We start from the raw sequence: 25,609 nt of genomic DNA on the forward strand, positions 1-25,609 counted from the left end.
GTAAAACGAATAATTTTGATTATATTAAATACAAACAAAATCAATTCAACCAAAATTAGAAGAGACACAACAAATTGGGGGAAAATGTTATAACCAAAACCTCTGACAAAGGTCTAATTTCTCAAATTCATAAGGAGCTAAGGCAATTGTACAAAAAATCAAGCCATGAATAGGCAATTTTCAGATGAAGAAATCAAAACTATCAATGATCACATGAAAAAGTGTTCTAAATCCCTCCTGATTAGAGAAATGCAAATCAAAACAACTCTGGGGTACCAGCCCACACCTAGCAGGTTGGCCAATATGACAGTAAAGGAAAATAACAAATGTTGGAGGGGATGTGGCAAAATTGGGACACTAATACATTGCTGGTGGAATTGTAAAGTGATCCAACCATTCTGGAAGGCAATTTGAAACTATGTCCAAAAGGCTTTAAAAGAATGCAAGCCCTTTGATCCAGCAATACCATTACTAGCTTTGTATCCCAAAGAGATAAAAAGTGGTTGTACAAAAATATTTATAGCTGTACTTTTTGTAGTGGAAAAAAATTGAAAAATGAGGGGGAGTCCCTTGATTGGGGAATGGCTAAACAAATTGTGGTATCTGGTGGTGATGGAATACTATTGTAATATAAGGAATGATGAACTGCTTGATTTCTATGTGTGAAGATGGGATTAACTCTTCCCTGCTCATTTTTAATCACCAGAAGTATATATACCCCACTTATCCTTAAGTATGGGGGGGGGGGGGGCTGTGACCCATGTGTGCTATAGTAAGTGACAAATCAGAATTGACTGACTGCCCCCTGGGCAGACCTAAGCAAAGATTTGGCTGTAATTGGTTCATGTAAAATGGAAGGAAGGCATAGGAAGTGACAAAAGGAATGATCTTTAAAAGTGGCAAGAACTTCCTGTGAGGAAGTGTTTCATCTTGGAACTTGACTTGAAGGATCTTGGAGGAGCTCTGGCTGAGGACCTTGGACTGCTATTTTCTATTAGGACTACCACGTGGATGAGTGAAAAAGGCTGACTCTTTTCCTTGGCTTAATCTGGAGGTATTATCCTCTAGAGAGGCCCCTAGTCTCAGAGGAGGACTCGTGGGTAAAACCCTTGTTTAATTTACCTCTGGACCCCCTTTGCTGGGGCCTCTGAAGCCCTATCTGGTTCGGACTGGGCCGGAGTAAATATCTACTCTCTCTAATTTTCTTACTTTTATTCTTTCTCCTTTTGTAAATAAACTACCATAAAAGTCATTTGGAATTTAGTAATAATTCCTGGCAACCACACTCTTAAATTTAGTCCAAACCTTTAATTTTTCCCTTTACATATGTGAATTGGAAAGACTTCTATGAACTGATGCAGAGTGAAATGAGCAGAACCAGGAAAACATTATACACAGTACCTGAAATGTGGGACGACCAAATATAATCTGACTTTGCCACTAATAGCAATGCAATGATCCAGAACAAACCTGAGGGAATTATGAGATAGAATGTGATTCACATCAAGAGAAAGAATTGTGAGAGTAGAAACGCAAAAGAAAAACATGATTCATCTCTTGTTTATATGGGTACAATATTTGGGGGGTTGGTTTTGAAAGATTGTTCTATTTTTTAAATGAACAATATTTAAATAGGTATCAAATGAAAATACATGTATAACCCAATGGAATTGCTTGTCAGCTCCAGGAGGGGGGAGGGAAGAAAACATGAATCATGGAACCATGGGAAAAACATTTTTTTTTAACCCTTACCTTCCATCTTGGAGTCAATACTGTGTATTGGCTCCAAAGCAGAAGAGTGGTAAGGGCTAGGCAATGGGGGTCAAGTGACTTGCCCAGGGTCACACAGCTGGGAAGTGTCTGAGGCCAGATTTGAACTCGTCTCTAGGCCTGGCTCTCAATCCACTGAGCTACCCAGCTGCCCCCCGGGAAAAAACATTTTTTAATTAATTTAAAAAAATAAATAAAACTTTAGTTTCCCTCAGCTCCTCTTATTGTGCTTCAGAAACCTTAGATTCAGGGTACCTAAGTAGCTCAGTGAATAGAGTGACAAGTCTAGAGTCAGAAGGCCCTGAGTTCAAATCTGCCCTCAGACATTTCCTAGCTGTGATATACTGGGCAAATCACTTAAACCCAATTGCCAAGTCCTTACCACTCATTAGCCTTGGAACTAATACTTAGTATCAGTTCTAAGACAGATGATAAGGGTGCTTTAAGAAAAAAATAAACTTAGGTCTGCAATGGCAACCCTATGGCTGTAAACCTTAAAATTTCTTAGACTTATGAATGTTAGAAATTTCACCATTGGGAAATTTCATACTTGGAAAAAATTTCCTACTGATAGTAAGAACTCTATTGGAATATGAAACCCCTTGGCATGGGAGGATCCTTCTCCTCCCTACTTAAGACTACTTTAGGACAGAAACCTTTTGCTAAACAATGGAAAGGGCTTTGACCTATGCTTAAGCATAGAACAGGAAGTTCTTTGAGTCATGATTGATTTTAGAATTGATACAATAGAGATACTTGGAATGACAGAACCAGGTCTTGGAAAATACAATCTCCACCCTACTTAGAGTAACAGGATTTAGGAAGGGCTGCAGCAAGATCAAGATTTAATTATTTGAGAATATGACCTTCAACAGACATGTGCAAAGCCACAGACCTCTGGGTGGTCCTGGGTTAAACTAGAGCCACCATTGGCACAGGGGAGACATCGACAGTGATTGGTAGATGTGAGAACTGAGGGGAGGGAACTTAGATGGTTTCCTTAAAGATAGCGGGGTCTGAGGACAGAGGGAGGAGAGTTTTTTGGTTCCAGAGGAGTTTTTGCTCTGAGTGAGGTGGCTCTGAAGGAGGACTGAGGAGGTTGCTCTGTTGGAGGACCAGGAGAGAAGGCTGGCTCTGAAGGAGGAGAATTCTCTGGAAACATTTCTTGAAAGAAGGCTCTCTTGAAGGTGGAGCCTGAGGTTGGCATGAGAAGCCTTACCTAGAAAGATCTTGGGTGAGTGATAAAACCAACTGACTGATTTATTCATTCTTATTCCTTTCTTACTTTCTCTCTTTTTCTATTGATTAATCAGTGTATTATAAATTAAATTTCTCTATAAAACCCAGTTGGCTTGGGCATATTCATAAATTGGGAATATATTCCCTGGCGACCATCTTATATTTATATAAACCCAAGACACAGTAGAAAACACATTTCAGAGGTCATAATTGATATATATATATATATATATTTCCCTTGCTCCCAAACATTTTAATTATCACATGGCACATATACCAAAGATGGCACACAGAGACCTCTCTGTGGACACACATAGGCCCCTGGCTTGGCTGGCTGAGAGCCTGGCCCTGCCCCTGAATGTAGGAAGTGAGGCATTCTAGCCTCCTTCCACCATCTCAGGGGCTGATGCCTAGCCTGCAGCCCAGCCAGGTGGCCCTGCTCCAGAATGCAGGGGGGTGGGGCACTACACACTGTCAGGGAGCAGGACATGGCACAGGGTCCCCAAAAAGTTTGCCATCACTGCCATAGGTGCTTAATGAATGTCTGTTACATGCTTGCAACTAAGTGTAAAATCTTGCAGAGCACAGGATCCTACCAACCTTAGGGACATCAGACCTTTATTAAGCACCTGAGTTGTCAGAACACTGTGCTAGGAGCTGAGGGAGGAAAGAGATTTACTTAGGAAATAATCCCCAACCTAATAGACCTTATCAGGTTGCTTTGTAGTTATATATATATATTTTTTTTTTATTTAAAATTTGTTTTCATATTTTTATTTTATTTCTTTAAACCCTTATCTTCCATCTTAAAGTAAATGCTATATATTGATTCTAAGGCAGAAGAATGGTAAGGGCTAGAGAATGAAGGTCAAGTGACTTGCCTAGGATCACACAGGTAGGAAATATCTGAGGTCAGATTGGAACTCAGGATAGATTTGAACTCAAGTCTCTGAGCCTGACTCTCAATGTTACACAAATATTACCACATTCAATTTTCACAACTACTCTGGTTTATAGAGAAGCAACTCCTAGCAATTAACTGGTGTGATAAACAGACAGACATATGGATGGATGGACGGATAGATAGATAGATAGATAGATAGATAGATAGATAGATAGATAGATAGATAGATAGACAGACAGACAGACCTAATTATCAAGTTCTTACGATGTTCCAGGGTACTGTGCAAAGTGATTTGCGAATATCTCCAATATGGTTACAAATATTCTTTGCAAATATAAAAATACATAATCCTCACAACTCTGGTTAAAAAAGAATGACTTCCAACAACTGACTGGAGTATTGCAGGATAGATAGATTAAGAATATAGATAGATGACAGACAGACAGACAGACAGACAGAAAGAGAGAGAGAGATTTATTAAGTTCTTATATGTTCCAGGGCACTGTCCTAAGTGGTTAAGGAACTAGTCCTCGACCAATGACACTCATTAGCTTTGATTTAGGGGCATCAATGCTCTTCCAATAAAAGTAATATGTCACAGTGGAAAAAAAAGAGTTAGAACTGGAGTCAAAAAACATGGGTTCAAAATCCATCTCTTACTTATCATGGAAACACATGATCTGGAACAAGTTACTACATCGTTCTGAGTCAATGCTTTCTCATCTGCAGATGAGAATTACTAATGCTCCTGTGAGGCAAAGATTACAAGTGAACTTGAAAGTGAACTTTCAAGCACTCCAGAATGCAAAGTTTTTTTGTAATTGCAGACCACATTTTCAGAAATCCATAGTGTGCAGGTTGTATGACTTCACTATTCATTGCATTACAACTCTGTAATTACAGTTATAACCAGGGTGTGCATCCAGGGCTTTGTACAGGGTGTTGAAGGGTATGTGCTTTTCCCCAGAAAAACATTCTTTGGATTGTCTAGCCTCCTGCCAAGTTATATAATTGTTCCTACTCCTCCGTCACAATCTGGGCTGACCCTTCTCCCAGCATGTCTGTATGTGTTATAGGATTATCCTTCCCTAGCCCTCAACTGATCTTGGCCCCAGCACCAGAATTTCTAGTTATGGCTCTGACTAAATTGCTAGTTGATCCAATTCTGTTATCATGGCACTTGGTGCTACTCACATAAAAAATGGTGTGAAAGCACTGGGCATGTACTGGCCTTACCAACTTCCAATTCACTCACTTATGCACGCCTTCAACAAATATTTATCATGCATCTACGATTTTCAGAGCACCATTCTTGAAGTCAGAAAAAAATACAGAAGGTGTAGAGAATCAGTGGTCCCCGGCCGCACCTACCTTACAGTCTAGTAGAGGGAGTGAGACACAAATACAACATTATATGCTAGATGAGGGCATTTAAAAATTGTGAATAAAAATTATTCAGCAAGTTCCAAGGGGAGCCTTCCACAGACAAAATGAAAAAGAATATGCCAAACAAAGTGGGTAATAGAAGAAAGCATGAAGAAGGATATGGGCAAACAGAAGGTAGTCCAACTTGGCCAAAGCAAGAGGAATGTGTGGAAGGAAGGGATATGGGATAAAGTAGGAAAAGGAGGTTTTCCTCAGTCAAAGCTTCATTTGTCCCAAGTCTTAGAAATTTGAAAGGAAGGCAAAGTTTTAGAAGAGAAAATTCAGAGAGTCTACCTGCGAAGAGGGATTATTTGGTTTGTTGTTGTGTCTTGTTTTCTTTCATTCACTTATATCCTTTGAACCTGGCAAGTAGCTTATTGATTTATTGACACATATTGTCAATATGACCCTGGACAAGTCATTTAACTTCTTCCTGTTATGGGCAATGCTCCAAGACCTTAAATTGTAAGTAAATCACCCATCTGCATTGTTAGTGTGAGTTGCCCCATCTAGGAGCTCCCTACACTGCCAAAATCATAAATTTGGACTAAGAAAAAAAGAGAGAAAATATTTACTGAATTTGACCTTATTCTAAACCATTTTTTTCTCTTCCTCTCAGGATTTGTGAATAGTCATTTTGTGATGAAGGCAAAAACTAATAGAATTATAGGTCTAGATTGGGAAGGGACCTTAGAGGTCATCTAGTTCAACTCTGTCATTTTACAAATGAAGAAACTGAGGCCAGAAAGGCCAAGTCATTTGACTACAATCATTTAGCCCAGGTCTTCTGACCTGGCAGTACTATTTCCACCATCCTGGCTCCTCCTTAATACTGATCACACTATATCTGAGTGGAAACTGGCTTCAAAGGAGTTCTCATCTAGCTTGGGCCACAACGGGAGTCCCTTCTTCATTCAATATGCCTCCTAGCCATCCAACATCCTCTTGAAGGTCTGTAATCAGGGGGAATGGGGACAGCTCTTCTACCTCCCTCTCATCACCTCTAGTCCTCAGGAGGCTTCATTGACCAACCTTCAAGCCCAGAAGGTAATCACAAGCATTAAGGAGGTGTTAAATAAACTGTCAAGATTTCTTCTCCTGGTTCCCTGTGGGACCTGAGAACTCCTTCCTATGAGGGCGAATTAAGGAAGGAGCTCATCCATCAAGTTGGGCTTCAGTATGGCTAAGCCCTACTAAGGCCAGAGTTTAGTTCAGGAAGCACACAAGGGTCAGGCTATAAGCTATAGCTTTGGAATGAGCCACCCACAGATATTTACTTGTTGACAAGCATTTATTTGGGGGGGGGGGTATTATACAGTTGGCCCTGGGAATACACAAAAAGGCAAAAAAAAATTCCCTCCCCTGACTAGTAAAGTAGGACTCCTTCTAATGGGAGATACAGCACATAAACAATTAAGGGGAGGAAGAGAAAGGAATAGACTTTTCTAGAGCACATTCTAGATGCCAAGCACTGCGCTAAGTGCCTTACAGTTTGTAAAAGAGGAGGAAAATGGAGGGATCCTCTCCTTTCTTACTAATGGAGAGGGGTGAAAGCTTTTACTCCACTGGATAGATGTGTTTCTCCAGTGAGAGGTTGAAGGGAGATGTGAAGGAAAAGGGATCTCTGGGGGAAACTGAAGATCTGAGGAAAATGGCTATGCCTCTCCTTTCCTCAAGTTTAGCTGACCTTAGAGCTGTGCCTTATTCAGGGAGAGACAGAAGAAATCCATCTACCTCGCTGCCCAAGGATGCACCACAAACTGTATACTTGAACCTTGAAATGTGGTGTCAACTGCTGGGGGAGATGTTGAATCCCAGACAGTCCTTTCAAGGGTAAGGGGTTTTGTTTTGATCCCTTCCCCAAGAACACAGTGACAAGCTGCATCTTTGCTCCTCCCAGATGAAACAAGATTTTACCTTTGATCTTGTTCCCAAGACACCCAACCTCTAACTTCTCAAGAAAACCCCAACCAACTTAAACTGACATGAACTGAAATTTATTTGAGAGATGGGGAAATAAGGGCAGGAAAGATCAGGAAGCAGGATGGAGGGATAGGAAGCCCTAGTAGCTATATCCTGCAGTGGCTGGGAATCAAAAGTCCTGGCCAGAGGCTTTGTGCCCAACCCCCTGTCTCCTACCCTAACTTAACCTAAAGTTACTGTGATCTAGCCATGGCAGGGTAAAATGGGAAGAGCCCAAAGGAGAGGGCAGTTTGGCTCTGACCAAAGAGTCCAACTGCCTCCTTGACAGTCTTGCGCGGCAGGAGACCAGTGAAAGGAGGTTGTGGAGGATTTTTTAGCTGGAGATAGGTATATAGCAAGATGAAGATCAGGTTCTTTGTCCTCCTGGCTTCATATATTTCTCTGACCCTCAGGAAACGCTCCTCACAGTATCCTTCCAAGGCTAGAAGTAAGTCCGTTGTTCAGAATTCTCCCAGTTGTCAATTCTCTTTCCCAGAATCCTCTTGCTCATTCTCCATTGCTCCTCAGCCAGCTGTCTCCACTGGCTAGCTGTTCATTAAACAGCAGGGTTCTATTTTTTTTTTTGGTCTCTCATTCCTTACATTACAAGTTGAATAGCTTATTTGATGGGATATACACATGCAAGATACATACAGAAAAGACAGGAAAGAAGCAGAGGAGAGGTGCTGGCATCTGGGGGAGCAGGAAAGGCCTCTTGTAGAATTCTGGGCTTGTGCTCCACTTTTGAGAGAAGTTAGGCGTACAAAGAAGTTGGGGTGAGCAGTTATATAAATGACCGAATAGGTATATTGCAGGATAGATAGAGAAAAGGGAAGGCCCATCCCCCCACTTAAAATGCATCTAATCCAGTGGAATTGCTTGTCAACTCTAGGAGAGACAACATGAATCATATAACTTTGGAAAATGTATGTGTAAATTTGTTGTTAGAATAAAATAAAGATGAAATTTTTTAAAATAAATTTTTTTAAACAACCAAACTTTTATCTGGGCAGGCAGCTAGGTGACCCAGTGGATAGAGAGCCAAGCTGGGATACTGAAGATCCTAGGTTCAAATCTGGCCTCACTTACTGGCTGTATTACTCTCGACAAGTCACTTAACCCCAATTGTCTAGCCCTTAGTTATTCTGCCTTGGAACCAATACTCAGTATCAATTCTAAAACAGAAGATAAGGATTTTAAAAAATCACAAACAAACAATTTCTATCTGGATATGGTGGACAACCAAGGCAAAGTGCAGCTTTGGAGAAAGTAGGTGGTACATTGGACCTAGAGTCAGAAAGACTTGAGTTCAAATCTAGCTTCAGATTCCTATCTGCTTGAGACTGGAGTCACTTAACCTATTTGCCTCAGTTTCCTCATATGTAAAATTGGGGGGGGGGGGAATAATAGCATCTCTCTCCTAGAGTAGTTGAGACGTTCAAATGAGATGATATCTGTAAAGTACTTAGTACAAGGCCTGGTACAGGTAGATGCCATGTAAATGCTTATTCCCTTCCCTTCCCTCCCAAAGGCATAGAACAGGGAAATGAGAAGCCATGATGGAGAAACTGAGAGAAGGACTGTGCTGCTGGATTGCAAAATGCGCAGAGGGCAGCAAAGAGTAAGTAGGAACCAGAATCTGAAGAACTTTCTGCCAAGATATGAATAGCATTATGTGCCCAACCTGGGGAAATAAGGACTTCAGGAGCTCACTGAGCAGGGGAGTAACACAGTCAAACCTTTGTCTCAGAAAAATCACTTTGTGAGCTGAGCAGAGGATGGATTAGAAATGTGAGGCAAGGATACCAGGGAAAGGCAATTTCAAGAGTCCAGGTAAGAAGTGAAAAAATTGGGGGCAGCTGGATGGCTCAGTTGAGAGCCAGGCCTAGAGATGGAGGTCCTAAGTTCAAATCTGGCCTCAGACCCTTCCCAGCTGTGTGACCCTGGGCAAGTCACTTGACCCCCATTGCCTAGCCCTTGCCACTCTTCTGCCTTGGAACCAATACACAGTATTGACTCCAAGATGGAAGGTAAGGGTTAAAAAAAAAAAGAAGTGAAAAAATCTTGGAGCCAAGGTTAAGCCTGTGTGAAGTCATCTAAGAGCAGAAAAGGATGAATCACCAGACAGAAAAGCATGAATGCTAAGTTCTCCTGGCTCTACAATGAACAAGAGAAGGTCCAAGACTCTCCCCAACCAAGTCTAAGCCTTGTTTGCCACCGGGGAAGAGGGAGCTCAATTCACCATTCATGTCTTTCATACACACTATCAGGTCTAACCTCATCGCTAATTAAAAGGTTTTTCATCATCAAGCAATCAGTGAAAAGGAAACAGAGTATACTTATACAAGCAATGACGCTGAGATCAGGGATTTTCATGATACTTCATCATGGATTTCTGGAAGCAAGCACCCCAAATAGCTAGATGGTTGGGCACCAGGTGCGGTCCAGATTTCATGTTGGAAAGACTGGGCTGCTATTGGTTACTCCTTTATTACAGATGGAATTTATAGTATTTTGACTAAAAAGCACCTTTATAACTTTTTACAGATGAGGAAACTGAGACCTAGCCAGAAAAGGGAAGTGACTTTTATAAGGTCATAATTGGAGCTAATAACAGATTAGGAACTAGAATACGAGCCTCTGGTGTTTTTCCCGCTATATCCAGGACTCTTTAGAGCCAAGCAACCCAAGTGATCTCTTCCAGGCCCCAAAGGGATTGGTTTCTTCCCTTTTCCATGTCTTTTCATTCCTTTTTTTTTTTTAATAAAGAAAGAGGGTTTCCAACCCCTTCCCTATCTTCAAAGGGCAAGATTATTTTCCTCTTAATGTTCCACCCTGTGGCCTGGCAGAGAGAAAATTCCATAGCACTCTTGAGAAGGTCATCCAGCCCTTTTCTGAGGCCTTATTTTCCAATGCTTTAATCATCTTCATTGCTTTCCTTAGAAGTTTTTCCAAGTTCTCTACTTCTCCCTTTAGTTGTGGATCCCAGACTTGATCATAGTAGCCTAACAAGGGCCTGATGAGGCCTGAATAGAATGGAAGGATTACTTCATGGGACCTGGTCCAACTTAGGTTACCCAATATCATCTTGCCCTTGGTTCACTTGGTTTAAATGGCACAGTGCTGACTCATGTTCAGCTCTTAGTTCAGAAAAGTTTCCATCTTGCTCAGAGATTTACCCAGGGTCTACACCTAGTGTAGCTGAAAGAATCATAGGTAATGGGAGACCCTGGTCCTACTTTTGGCTCTGCCTCTAATCACATGCTGGACAAGTCATTTTTAACTTCTTCGGGATTCCATTCTTTCTTCTGCAAAATGAAGAGATTAACCTAGAAGATTTCCAAGGTCCTTTCTGGCTCTAAGAGTCAATGACTCTGCGAGACTAGTTCAAAGTCACATTTCTAAAAAGTGGAGGACACATAGCATGGTAGAAATGGATTTCAAGTAAAAACTATATTGCTTATCTGCTGTGTCAACTTTGGGCAACTCATTTGATTTCTCAATACCTGTATTTCCTCACCTGTAAGATAATAGCACTGGCCTTGGTGACCTCTAAGGCCTCCCCAACTCTAAATACTATGATCCTAACTAGCAAATCTGGGAGTTGAACCCAGATCTTCTAATTCCAAGTCCATGATATCTCAGCTCTTCTTTATCAAAATGGTTTGGAAATTCTGTTCAGTTCTCTTCCTCCTTGGTGCCATCTATAAATGTATTGAGTGTGCTTCCTATTGTACTATCTCAGATGGTCATCTTAAAAATATTTTTAATTACATGAAAAAAACATTTTTAACATTCATTGTTTTTAATTTTGAGTTCTGAACTCTCTTCTTCCCTCATCCCCTCCTTTACTAAGAAGACAAGAAATATAATATAGATTACACATGTGTAGTCATGCAAAACATATTGCCACATTAGTCATGCTATGAAAGAAAACAGACAAAGAAAAATAAAGGAAGTAAAATATATATATGGTTTGATCTGCATTCATACTCTCTCAGTTCTCTCTCTAGAGACTGAGAGCATTTTTCATCGTAAGTACTTCAAAATTGTTTTAGATTATTGTATTGCTGAGAATAGTCAAGTCATTGCCAGTTGATCATCATAAAATATTCTATTATTGTGTATCATGTTCTGTTTCTTCTCATTTCCCTTTTTATCAGTTCATGTAAGTCTTTTCAGGTTTTTCTGAAAATGTCCTGCTTGTCATTTCTTACAGCACAACAGTATTCCCTCACAATTATATGCCACATCTTGTTCAGCCATTCTTCAACTGATGGACATCCCTTCAATTTCTAATTCTTTGCCACCACAAAAAAGCTGCTATGAATATTTTGTACATATTGGTCTGACTATTAATGGAAAATGCTAAACACCACCGAGCTACCTCTTTTATGAACCTTACCAGTCATAAGCCACATCCTGTTGGAAAGCTTTGTTAATTTGGGGGCTACTGAACTGTGCCTGAGGTGTAAGACAACAATGGATGTGGCTTTACTTTATTACTGTCACAGTACCTTGTGCATAATTGGGATTTTTTCCCCAAGACTTCAATAGAGTACACAGCTTTCCCAACTACTCACAGGCATGACCACTTTGTTTGACTCTGAATCATAAAGAGGTAAATGTGCCTTTTGTCCTGGCAGTGACTCAAGAATGAAATTAAAAATAGGACCTAGGAACCAAGAAGGGGAAATTGTGGTTAATCATTAGTATCAATCAATATTTATTTAATGCCCTTGTGTACATAACTCCCAGGGCAGTATGATGTAGTGGAAAGAATGTGGATATTGGAATTAGGAGGCCTGCGTTCAAATTTCAGCTCTTATTAGCTCTGAGACTTTGGAAAAGTCACGTAAGCTTTGTTTTCTCATATGTAAAAATGGGATAATAACTAGCATTTATATGGTATTTTAAGGTTTTCAAAGAGTTTTACAAATATTATCTCACAATTAACCTCACAACAATCCTGGGGAGTAGGTGCTATTATAATTCCCATTTTACAGATGAGGAAGGGCAGCTAGTGGCACAATGGATAAAGTGCTCATCTTCCCGAGTTTAAATCTGACCTCAGACACTTCCCAGCTGTGTGACCCTGGACAAGTCACTTAACCTAGTTTGCCTCAGTTTCCTCCTCTGTGAAATGAACTGGAGAAGGAGATGATAAACCACCCCAGTATCTTTGCCAAGAAAATCTCAAATAGGATCATGAAGAGTTTGACACAGCTGAAATGACTGAACAACAGCAACAAATGAGGAAATTGATTAAGAAGGTGTGTCCTCCTAGGATCACACAGCTATTAAGTATCTGAGACAGGATTTGAAATTCAGGTCTCCCTGATTCTAGGTGTTTTATCTACTGAATCTCCAAGCCTACCTTCCTCTATGATATCAATTGTTTGCTAAAATGAATTTGATAAAAAGTGTGCAGGATAGGTTTTTCCAAAGTTCTTGTGATTATTCTTTCAATAAACATTTATGAATTGTCTAAAATGTCTAGGTATTGTGCTAAATGTTGGGGATATGAAAATGCAAGCAAGTCTGCCCTCTAGAAATTTAAATTCTTTTTGGAGGCTAATTATATTTCATAAGACATGCCAATATTATTGGCCCATTTAGCACATTGAACCATATATTATCAGAATTATTGTACCATTCAGATCATAGATGGAGAACTGGAAGTATCATTTAGTCCAATACCCTCATTTCTTCTCCTAGATTTCCCTTTTTTTACAGATGAGGAAACTGAATCCTTGGGGAGGTAAAAATGACTATTGGAAGGTCAGCTACGGAATTAAATGCCAGAGCTGGGATCAAAATCTAGACCTTCTGACTTCGAATCCAGATCTTTTTCCATTGCAATGGAGGTTTCATTTTCATTTTTAGTTATGTCCAACTCTTCATGACCCCATTTGGGGTTTTCTTGGCAAAGATCCTAGAGCGATTTGCCACTTCCTTCTCCAGCTCATTTTAGAGGTGAAGACACTGAGGTAAACAGGCTGAAACGACTTGCCAGGCTCATGCAGCCAGATTTGAACTGAGGAAGGTCTTTTTGACCCCAGTCTTGAAGCTCTCTATCCACTGAACCACATGATTGCCCCACAATAGAGGTAGCAAGATATCATTGATAAAAGTACTAGACTTAGAGTGAGACACCGTCTTAAAATTCCACCTCTGACACCTACTAGGTGAGCTTTGACCAGTCACAACCTCTTTGAATCTTAGGAAACTCTCTAAAATATATCAACTAAATTCTAGATTACTTGTAATCTGCCTTGGTATTCTGTGGCAAGATTTCTCACACCAATGAAATCTGATATCTTTAATGTCATTTTACTTACCAACTATGAGACCTGGGCAAGTTGTTTTACCCTATTTATCTCAGTTTCCTCATTTGTAAAATGAACCACCTAAAGAAGGAAATGGCAAACCATTATGGAGTCTTTGCCAAGAAAACCCCAAATGGGATTTTAAGCCAAATTAAGATAGGCATAACTATCTTATAACACCAAGAAAAAAGGTGATAGTTTTGCTATACTTGGCCCTATTCAGACTTCAAGACAGCTTGGTGGCACAGTGGACACAGTGCTGGGCTTGGAATCCAGAAGATTCATCTTCCTGAGTTCTGAAACCTCAGATACTTCCTAGCTGTGTGATCCTGGGCAAGTCACTTAACCTAATTGCCTAGCCCATGCAAATTGATACTGAGACAGAAGTGGGGTGGGGTGGGGAGGGGAGGGGAAGAAAGGGATTGCCTAGTACACTGAGTGATTAAAGGTTTACTTAAATTCTTAACTCCAGGGTCACATTGCCTGGAGGTAGCCAAGGTAGGTCTTGATCCCAAGTTTATATTTTTTTTTCTAGTTTTTTTCCCAATTACATGTTATAACAAATTTCCACACAAGTTTTCCTAAGATATATGATCAAACTTATCTCCTCCCTCCCCTCCATTCCCCTTCCCAGTGCTGGCAGGCGATTTGATTGATCCCAGGTTTTTTGGGGAAAGGATGTTTGGGGTTTTATATGAGCTTCCTCCAAGTCCCAGTCAAAATCCCACCTTCTAAAAGAAGTCTTTCTTGATCCTTCCTAATGCCAATGCTTTTTCTTTGTTGTTATTTTCTTTTTATATACTATCTGGCTTATTGATACCTTTCTGGTTTGATGTCTTCTACTCCATTAGACTGCTGGTTTCCTTTGTATGTCCCAGCACCTAGCACTATGCCTGGCACATCTTCATCCGATCATTCTAGAAATATTTATTAAGTACCTACTATGTGTCAAGCACTGTGCGAAGTGCTGGGGATACAGAAAGAGACAAAAGATAGTCCCTGCATGGCACTTACAATTTAATAGCGGAGACAACAAACCAATAATATATAAATAAAGCAAGCAATGTACAGGATAAATTGGAAATACTTAAGAGAGGGAAGACTGGAAGAGGGGTTGGGGAAGGGTTCCTGTAGGAGGTGGGATTTTCATTGGAATTGAAAGAAAACCAGGGAAGTCATCAATATGAGCAGAGGAGGGAGAGCTTTATGGGCCTTGCAGACAACCACAGAGAATGCCCCGAGGCTGAGATGGAGCATCTTGTCCCAGGTACAGTCAGAAGCCCAGTGTCACTGGACTGAAGAATACTTGTAGGAGGTGTAAGGTGTAAGAAGACTGAAAATGTAGGAGGGGGCTGGATTATGAAGGGCTTTGAATGCCAAACAGAGCATTTCTGGACTTTCTCCTGTGGAGAGACAATTGGAGGTAAAAATGAAAGGAAGGCAACTTTGTGACCAAAGCAACATATCTTCAGCACTGCAAAATTAGTAACATCTCTGATGACACTTGCTAGATGTTTCTAGTAGCTTTATGGTCAAGGAGCTTCTCTGGCTCTTAGGGACCATATATTCCATCTCAGCTCTTTTGTGGAGCTCTTGGGAACTGGACAGACTCTGGCTGACAAAGCCAGGCTGGTCTGTTTTAGTTCCTTTAAGAAGCTAAGAGATAAACAACTCATAGTTAAGCAAAGCTATTGTAAGAGTTCCACCTAAGGCAGAGTTTAAGGTTATCTTTTTCCTTGTTTGTACCTGCTGCTAATTCAAAGTCCATCACTAATTTAGGTTTAGAAATTTCCTTATTGTTGTTCAGTCCTCTTTGTAACCCCATTTGGAGTATTCTTGGTAGAGATGCTAGAGTGATTTGCCATTTCCTTCTCTAGCTCGGTTTACAGATGAGGAAACTGAGGCAAACAGGGTGAAGTGACTTGTCCACATAGTTAGGAAGTGTCTGAGGCCAGATCTGAACTCAAGGAGGAGAGTCTTGCCAACTATATGGCTGACACTTTATCCACCAATGTACACTTCAGGGATTCTGCCCCAAAAATTCCAGAGTGGGTAGGTGGGCCCAAGGGCAGGAAGCCTAGTTTATTCCCAAATTCCTCTTCTTAATTGACATGCAAATGAAGTTGAGTAAGAACAAAAGGTCATGTCCTCCACCCTCTTAGGCCACATTCCTTCCTTTATTATGTATATCAACCAGCCACAAAACCTTAGACTTGTGGCAGTGTGGGCAAAACCTAGAAGTTCCTCTACATCTAGTAAGTCCCAGGCTCGGTAAAGAACCCCATTTTCCCTTCAGCTAAATTCTCAGGAAGTTCCTAATCACTGAAGGTCAATTTAGAGACCATCCATTCTGGCTGTTCCGAGGATTGAATTCTGGATGCTCTGGTCTCTGACCCCTGGGAGAGCCAACTGCACTACTGACAACTCCAAAAAACAAAAGAATTTGGGGAACCTATATACCATTTAGAGAGATCTAGGGGCAGGAAAAATGATTGACATCACTATAGCTACAAAAGGAAGTTCAAACTATACTGACTGGATACAATCAGGCTTGGGAAAGGAATCATAGCTAGAGGCTAGGGTGTAAGAGAAGGGGCTGCTTACAATGGATACTAAAAGGATGGTCCCAGCCCAGGTGTGGGTCTTCTTGGAAAAGGATCTCTGATACAATAGGGGAGACTATCTAAAACAGAGCTTTGAGCTTGGTGTGTCAAATGTCACCAAAAAAAACAAGTATAACTCAGGTGGTGTTACTTCAAGAAAAAAAATCATAATTTTGTGATATTTATAGTTTAAATAACAAAAATGTATAATTGTAATATATTACTGTATTTAACAAACCAAAAACTAATTATTTAACTTACCCGTGTCAACTAGAAAAAACGCAGAACTATTAAATAGTCAAAAATCACTCTTTAATCAAGGGAAAAGGGGTTAGCACCACTAATACTACAACAGAGCTGCTTTCCAAGACTGCACAGAGTCAAGAGGCCCTGGTCACCAGCCCTTGGGAGTGCCACCGACTCAGGATGGACTCCGAGGAACAAAAGAACTTGGGGAACCTATATACCTCTCTAGATGACCTGGGGGCTTTAGGATTAGAGGGACAGTTGATTGACTTTACAATGGTAAGAAAGGAAAATGAGGAGTTCCAGACAGGAATAATAGTGAGGGGCTGGTGCCCTACAAAGGACACAAAAGGGAAAGACTCAGCCCAGGGCTGGGTCACCTTGGTCATGGACCATAGCCTAGGGGGAAGAAACCATTGGGACAAAAGGGATGCTTAATATTGGATGGGATTAGCTGTTCCCACCCAAACTACCAGGAAGTTCACTGTCTGGAGAAGAGGGACCTTCCCTGGGGGGGGGGGGGGAACCTCTCCTGTGACAAGGTCAAAACCTGGGGTTTCTACACTCAAACTAAATAAACTGGGGATCTCTAGATTTCCATGTTGACACCTGCTTAGTGACGTTTTTTGTTCATCTGTCAGTCAGTTTCTTTTGTTGGTCTTGATATTATTTAACTTGTGTAGGGTGCCATGAACTAAGATAAATGAGGAGGGGGAATTCTTTAACTAACCTGCCTATTAGTGACTTTTTTGTTGCTGAATTTCATAGGCTAAATCTTCAATTAAAGGTTGGTATTTTGTACACTTCAAGCCCAAGCAAGTGCTGCTAACTTCATCTATCAATCTGTTTCTTTTGTTGGTTTTGATATTATTTAAGGATGAGAATAAGGTCCCACAAAAGTATGTAGAGGGAAAAATTGTGAGTGAAGCCATTGCTATATTTTTCAGGGTGCTAAAAGTGTCTGGTAATTGGTTCCAGGCCCTCTTCCATTGCACTTGGGCCAGAGCCCCGCACCATCCCTCCCTAGCCTGCTGTGAGAGCAGCATCTGCCACCAGCCGGCCAGTTTGCCTGCCCCTGAGCGTACTCCTCCTCCCTGCCCCCTCAGGAGCCTCACATGCTCCAGCCTCCTGGCCCCAAGACATGCTGAGCTGGTATGTGGTTACATGTCATCAAAAATGGCTATGTGTGTCAAAGCTGACATGCGTGTCATAGGTTCACTATCCGGGACCTAAAACAAAAAGGGTTACTTAGCATATGCTTAACCCCACCTACCTGGGACTGTCATTTACCTTAGGGTCCATTATTCAGTCTGAAACAACTAGTCTGAGATTCCCTTTAGGGTGGATTCTCACAGGAACAGGGAACAAGGACAAACTTTGGGGTCTCCAACTTACAAGCTAGTCCTAAAACTTGAGGTTCATCAGATCTTACAAGACTACAAGTTTGGGGTTTCTAGATTCCATGTTAATACTTCCTACCAACAGACTGAATGCACAAGCAGATAAGAGAATCTAGCTGTCTTCTATGGTCAGACTCCAATCAGTAACTGATCAATAAACTTTTATTTAGGCACTGGACATTAAAAAGATTTGCAAAAATATGTAAAGCAATGCCACTCTTATCACTAAATTTCTTTTGGGGAAAATGTAGCTATTTCCATAAAATGTTTTATGTTGACATAATGGGTTTATTATTGCTATTTCAATTAACCATTTTTAAATGTCTTTTAATTTCTAATATGGTATATATCAATAGATATTAACCCACATAAAGTTCTTTGAGGAGTTCTCAATAATTTTTTTTAAAACCCTTACCTTCCATCTTAGAATCAATACTGGGTATTGGTTCTAAGGCAGAAGAGGGGTAAGGGCTAGGCAATGGGGGTTAAGTGACACAGCTAGGAAGCGACTGAGGTCATATTTGAACTCAGGACCTCCGATCTCTGGGCTTGACTCTCAATTCACTGAGCCACCCAGCTGCCCCCTCTCAATAATTTTTAAAAATGCAACAGTAGGTACCATGTGACCAAAATGGCAAAGGGCCTCTCCTAAGTCTGGAATACAATCCTTCCTCACCCTATTGTGCCTATAATAATAACCCCTAGCATTTATATAGCCCTTTGAGACTTTCATTGTTTTAAACTCTTAGAGGAAGACTGTGTATTGGTTCCAAGGCAGAAGAGCTGTAAGGACTAGGCAACCGGGTTAAGTGATTTGCCCAGCAGTCACATAGCTAGAAAGTATGTGAGGTCAAATTTGAACCCAGGCCTGGTTCTTAAACCACTGAGCTACCCAGCTGCCCCCACTTTGAGGCTTTCAAAGCACTTTATACATACATACTATCTTATTTAATCTTCCTCTAAGGTAGGTGCTATTATCATTCCCAAATTACAGATTCCTAAATTAAGGCTGAGGCATTAATACATGACTTACCCAGCCCCTTAGGATATAAGGCAGGTTTTGAGTGTAGTTCTTCCAGAAAGAAATAATTTTCTGTCTCTAAGGCCAACTTTTTTTTATTTTATTTACTCAATTTAGAACATTATTCCTTGGTTACAAGAATATAGTCTTTCCCTCCTTCCCCTCCCCCGACTCCTTCCCAATGCAAAATTCCACTGGGTATTACATATGTCCTTCATCAGAGCCTATTTCCATGTTGTTGGTGTTTGCATTAGGTTGTTCATTTAGTCTACATCCCCAATCATTTCCCCTCGACTCATGTGATCAAGCAGTTGTTTTTCTTCCGTATTTCTACTCCCATTATTTTTCCTCTGAATGTGGGTAGTGTTCTTTCTCATAGATCCCTCCAAGTTGTTCAGGATCACTGCATTATAAGGCCAACTTACTTGCTACCTGTGGTTCAGTCATTTTCAAACACATCTGACTTTTTGTGACCACATTTGGGGTTTTCTAGACAAAGATACTGGAGTGATTTGCCACTTCCTTCTCCAGCTCATTTTGAAAAGAGGAACTGAGGTAAACAGGTTGAAGTGACTTGCCCAGAGTCACACAGCTAGTAAGTGTCTGAGGTCAGTTTGAATGCAGGTCTTCCTGATTCCAGGCCTGGCTCCCTATCCACTTCCACACCTAGATGCCCCAACAACAATGATGACAACTACAATGCCCAGAGGATGGCCATTAGCAGCTGCTGCTGATGGAGATGGCCTTAAAGATGAACCTTAAAGGCAGCTGGGAACTCTAAGGGAAGGTGAAGGCGAGTGTCCCAGGCAGGAAGCAAAGCCAATGTCCTGGGTGGAAACCATCACTTAGGCCAGTTTGGCTCAAATGAGGTAGCTGAAACCAGATTGTGGAGAGCTGTAAGTGCCCAGGAGGAGTTTTATTTCATTCTGGAGGGAGCCACTGGGGTTTTCTGTGTGAAAGAGTGGCGGGGCAGGAGCTATCCTCCAGGAATTTCTGTTTGGAAGCTGTGTGGAGGGCAGGGGAGAAAGGGGAAGGGCTGCATCCAGGCACTCAGGGGTGGGCCCAGTCATTCAGGACAGAGAGCAGTTAAGGCTGGTGGGAGTGAACAAGGGATGGACCTAAGCTGTATGACAAGGCGTGTGGCAACCAACTGAACATGAAAGGCGAACGTCAGTTTGTTCTTCCTATTTGGAACAGAGAACTAGTCTAAGTTAAACTGGTCAACGACAGGAGCCTAGATCTCAAGGGCAGCTAAGTGGCATAGCAGGAGTCAAAAGTCAAGAAGCCCTGAGTTCAAATGCTGAGCAAATGCTTCCTAGCTGTGTGACCCTGGGAAAGTCACTTAACCTATTTGTCTCAGTTTCCTTATCTGTAAAAAGAGGATAATAATTGTACCCAACTCCCAGGGTTGTGGTAATGACCAAACAAGATAACTGTAAAGTGTTTAGCACATAGGAATTTAATAAATATTAACTATGGATCGACAAACAAAGAAATGACAAACATCTAGCCTAATCTCTCATTTTGCAGATAGAGAACTGAGGCCCAGGTAAGTTAAATGATTTGTCCAACGTCACACAGACAGTAAAAGTATCAGAATTTGATTCCAAGACCTATGACTCCAAAGCCTAATCCACTCGCAACTTTCGTTGTGCCCCATGACCTAGAGGGTTTTTTCTTAAAAAAAAAAAAAAAAAGATACATACACAGGCAGAGAGCCTTTCACACTCGATCAGCCTCCAAAGCTGCAATAGCTACAGAGAACCACGCGGTGGCGACACTCACGCCGGGACCGGTGAATGTCAGTGCCTCAAACCTTTCCTTGCGCCGCCGGAAGTAGGAGAGGTTGCGCTTCCGGTGTCGCGTGACACACGTGTCTCTCCTCGGGTGGCCCTGCTTGGTGAGTACCTGTTTCACACACATTCCCTTCCCAGTCACCTGCCCTGGAATTGGCCGCTCGTCCATAGAGCGAGGGGATTTCCCCTGCCGCTGGCACCGGTTACGGTGAGGACAGGCCAGGGGTCCAACGCGGCTTCGCTGTGCGCCCATCTGTTTCCCTTGTCCGAGCCTCAGTTTCTCCTTTTGCACTTAAGTAATAGCCACCCTGCCCTCCATAGTGGCTGGGAGAACCTCAGAAAGACGCAGACGCGTGTCTTTGCTTTCCCCCTTTCGCCCTCCCCGCCTTGTTTAGCCAAAATGAAGTTCAATCCTTTCGTGACCTCGGACCGAAGCAAAAACCGCAAGAGACACTTCAATGCGCCCTCGCATATCCGCCGCAAGATCATGTCCTCTCCGCTCTCGAAAGAACTTAGGCAGAAATACAACGTTCGCTCCATGCCCATCCGAAAGGATGACGAGGTCCAGGTGAGTGTGGGGGAGGGATGGGGAAACTGTTCACTGACCGTCCAGCCCAGCCTACTTCCTGTGGAGTCCGGAAGTCACAATTCCCCCCCACCCTCCCCTGGTATCTGTATGGAAATGGAAATTTCTGTTGTCTTTAATTATCATATAATGTTAATAATCTATTGCAGTTTGCTATAGTTAATGCCTATTACCCATTGCACACTATGCAATAAACATTAGAACATTCATATAATGTAGAACATTAGTATAATTTTAAAGCTCCCTGCAGGAGGACAGTTGGAGTCAGATTTGTATAAATTCCACAGGGAGAAGTTATAGTTAAATGGCTTAGTTGTTTTCAGTGGTGGTGATAGATACTAGTTTTGTTTCAGAGACTTTTGTAAACTGGCTCAGGTGTTTAAGATGGGCTGTGAGGGCCAGTGGTGGCCTGTCATTTTTCCAAGTAGAAAAACATTTGCCTGATGCTCTGTTCTCTTGTCAGTTCTTTACAAATTTAGCTGTTGAAGAACATCAGTAATTTAAGCTTTCAAACTTGTTTCTTGTTGATAGTGGCTTTTTTTATTATTAAACAGCTTTGGAAAGTTTTCTCCCAGACAGATCCTAGTCTATATTTGTTTCTGAAGGAGGCACAACTGCTTTCTTTTCAGCCTGAGAAATGCTTCCATTTCCATAAATTGATACAGGCTTTGTAAACAGCCTTTTCACCTTTAACATTTCAAGAGGACTTTTATTTGGTTTGTTTGGATTATCTCTAAAAAGATACTAATGATAAACCTTCCTCATTGCTATGAATTTACTATGGCCAGAAAATTTTATCATCTATTGGCCAGGTTTTGTTGATTAGCCTCTTCAAATTAGCTAGAATGGCCCTTGAAATGAATCCATCACTAGAAAACTTTTCAGCTTGGTAGAACAAGCTGAAGTTTACATTCTGCTGCGGTAGCATTGAGAATCCATAGTCACCTCCACATGGTAGTGAGCCAGTCAATAAATATTTATTAAGTATCTACTATATATCAAGCAGTGTTCTAAAACTTAGGCCTCTCAAAAAGCTCACAGTCCTATGGAAACAACATGAACACAACTGTGTACAAAACGATGTATGTAGGGTGATTTGGGACAAATCAATAGAGGAAAGGCTTCCTATAGAAAGTATAATTTGACTCTCTACTAGAGAACACTTGGAGTCAGACTTATATTTCCTTTATGTGGGATAAATTGGAAATAATCAACAGAGAAAAAGCCTTCTACAGGAAAGTAAAATGTTAGGAGATACTTGAAAGAAGCCAGGAGAGGAAAGCATTTTATGCATGGGAAAACGTTAATGAAAATGCCTGGATCCTAGAGAATTAGAGGAACAGCAAAAAAAAAAAGCCAGTGTCACTCAGTTGGATGGATGGAGAATGGTTGGAAAGGAGATGGTGTACGTTTGAGAAGACTGGAAAGGTTGAGGAGAAAGGGAAAGTCATAAAGGGCTTTGAATGCAAAATTGTATTTCTATTTGATCTTGTCAATGACAGACACCAGAAGGGTCACATGACACCTGTACTTTAGAAAAATCCCTGACAGTTGGATTTAGGATAGAAGAGACTTGTGGCAGTTAGTGAGTTGTAGATTGGTAATAGCTTTTTAACTTGGCAGTAATTTAGTCAAAGCAAAACAAGTAGCTTTTTCATTTTTGTCTTGCAATTACATTCCATGCTGCATTTTTTTTCTGTTCCTTAGTAGTGAGCAGGAAAAAAAAAGGCATCATCCTTCAAGTTACTTAGTGCCTAGTTGTACTTCTTATTGCTCATTTGAATAGTGTAGAGATAGAAATTCAGCCCAAGGAATTCTTTTCCATTTGCTTAAAGAAAAATGTCTACTGAATAGATTCTGAGTAAATCAAATAGAGCTAGTTTTGTAAAACCTGAATGACAGACCAAATTAAAACCGAAGATTTGCAAATTTTATTGCGCAAGATTGATAGCTAGGAAGATACATTTTTTTCTGTTGTATTCCCTGTTCTTTATTAAAGAATGAAAATTTGTAATAGATTACAAATTTAGGTATTATTAAAATTAAATAGTCTTATGATTTAAGTACATTAGAAGTTGATAGTATGTGTTTTGTTTTTTAATTTTTTATTTTATAGGTGGTTCGTGGACACTACAAAGGTCAGCAAATTGGCAAGGTAGTCCAGGTTTACAGAAAGAAATATGTCATCTATATTGAGCGTGTTCAGCGTGAAAAAGCTAATGGCACAACTGTCCATGTGGGCATTCACCCTAGCAAGGTATGATTTAGATAGCTGGTAGCAATAATTGTGACATGATTATTATTGTTAAAGATTAAACATTGATGTTTCTGACTATACAATTTATTCACGGTGTGACAACAATAAAACAAAAATGAAAATAATTAGTGTATGAGTCAGTTACCACTAATGCATTTTACTGTTATTGGTTTAGTTCTGGAATCACAGTTCCACTCCTCAACTCTCTGGGTGTTAGTTAAAGTCTCTCATCAAAAATTGTCCTTCCTTATCAAACTATTGACTCTAGGAAGGGGAAGGAAGGAGAGAATCTGAATCAAAATGTGTCAGATAAAAATATCAAACTATTGACTCTAGGAAGGGGAAGGAAGGAGAGAATCTGAATCAAAATGTGTCAGATAACAATTGTCAAAAAATGTTTCTATATGTAATTGAAAAAATTATTTGGGGGGGGGGGTTCCTTTCTAATGTGTGTGTTTTGTTAAAACCCTTACATCTTCTGTCTTAGAGAAGGGCAAAGGCTAGGCAAACAAGACTGAGTGATTTGCCAAGGGTCACATGGCTAGGAAATGTCTGAGGTCATATTTGAACCCAGGTCCTCTTAACTCTGGGCCTGGACCTTTGTCCATTGTGCTTCCTACCTGTCCCAAGAATTTCCATCATAATGTGTTTTTAGAAGATAAGTATTAAAACTTTTTAACTTTTTTTTTTCAATTATATGTAGAAACAATTTTTGACAGTTGTTTTTTGACATTTCATGATTTGGATTCTGTCTTACTGCCCCGAGGCAGTAAATGATCTGATATATGTTATATCAGTGCTTTCATGCAATATATATTTCCATATTCCCTGTGCTATGATAGAAGACATATCACACAATAAAAAATTCAAGAAGGAAATAAAGTAAAAGACGGGATGCTTTAATCTGCAATCAGATTCCAATAGCTCTTCTTTGGCTGTGGATAGTATTTCTTATCCTGAATCCTTGGAGTTGTCTTGGGACCTTGTTTTGCTGATAATAGTTTAGTCCTTCATAATTGACAGTCAGATAATAGTTCTATTATTGTATGTACGGTTCTTCTTTCCAGGTTTTTCTGTACTCATCCCGTTAGTCATTTCCTATGGTGTTATAGTGTTCCATTACAACCTTATAGCACAACTTGTTCAGCCATTCCCTGATTGCTGGACACTCCCTCAGTTTCAAATTCTTTGCCACTACAAAAAGAGCTGCTAAAAATATTTTTGTACAAGTTGGTCTTTTTTTTCCCCTGTGTCAGATATAGAGCCTGTAGTGGTATTGCTGGGTTAAAGGGTACTCTCAAATAGTCTCTATAGCCATCACAATCAATAGTCTCTCCATATTGACAGTAACCTCTAATCTCAAGATTGTGTTTTTTTTTTAAAGATAGAGTAATAGTATCTATAGTACTTGTGGGAGAGGCCGTCTTAGTGAATTTCTGGGTTCTGGAAGCTGTTAGAACCATAAGTCTTTTAATATTTCGTTGTTGTATGAATTATGTTTTAAATTGAAGAAATATTTGTTTCTGGAATTTTTTTAACAGGTAGTTATCACCAGGCTAAAACTGGACAAAGATCGCAAAAAGATTCTTGAGCGAAAAGCCAAATCTCGACAAGTTGGAAAGGAGAAGGGCAAATATAAAGAAGAAACTATTGAGAAGATGCAAGAATAAAATGGTCTGTTGTACATTTGTAATTAAAAAATTAAAATCATGCCTAAGTTTTCTGTGTATTTTTTGGGGGAAAGCATTGTCAATGTGTACTTACATGGGTAGATTGCCGTTTCTACTTTTCCCATTTTACCTCTTGGTTTATTCTTGATACAGGGGATCACTAAAGCCTTTTACAATTTTGGCTTATGATTTCCTGGGTAAAAAGTGGAATTTTTTCAAATTGCTATTGGAATGTATTTAATTTTTAAGTCTCTCCTATTTGTTACCTCTTTCAGTGTCATTTGATTTATTTAAACACTGTTCCATTCATAAATCTTTTTCAAAACATGGAACAGCCAAGTAGAAAGGAAATAGTATTTATATTTCTTGCTCCTGAACTTGTCTCCTGTCAAATTTTTCCC

The 25,609-nt window shown here is 40.5% G+C and overlaps 1 protein-coding gene across 1 annotated transcript; it reads left to right on the forward strand.

Annotated features, from left to right (window-relative positions):
- The first annotated feature begins 21,095 nt into the window (after positions 1-21,095).
- Positions 21,096-25,248, forward strand: RPL26L1 (ribosomal protein L26 like 1). The gene is made up of 3 exons (XM_001370496.5): positions 21,096-21,263; positions 23,398-23,538; positions 25,080-25,248. Exons 1-3 carry the CDS (start codon positions 21,096-21,098, stop codon positions 25,206-25,208), a joined length of 438 nt encoding a protein of 145 aa, XP_001370533.1. The 3' UTR covers positions 25,209-25,248.
- Positions 25,249-25,609: the final 361 nt, after the last annotated feature.

The sequence above is a fragment of the Monodelphis domestica genome, chromosome 1, assembly GCF_027887165.1.
Source record: "Monodelphis domestica isolate mMonDom1 chromosome 1, mMonDom1.pri, whole genome shotgun sequence".
NCBI classification, from domain to species: domain Eukaryota; kingdom Metazoa; phylum Chordata; class Mammalia; order Didelphimorphia; family Didelphidae; genus Monodelphis; species Monodelphis domestica.

Coding starts and splice junctions, on each gene's coding strand:
- RPL26L1 (XM_001370496.5), top strand. CDS start 21,096: ATGAAGTTCAATCCTTTCGTGACCTCGGACCGAAGCAAAAACCGCAAG. Junction 21,264..23,397: donor GAAAGGATGACGAGGTCCAG/GTGAGTGTGGGG, acceptor TTTATTTTATAG/GTGGTTCGTGGACACTACAA. Junction 23,539..25,079: donor TGGGCATTCACCCTAGCAAG/GTATGATTTAGA, acceptor TTTTTTTAACAG/GTAGTTATCACCAGGCTAAA.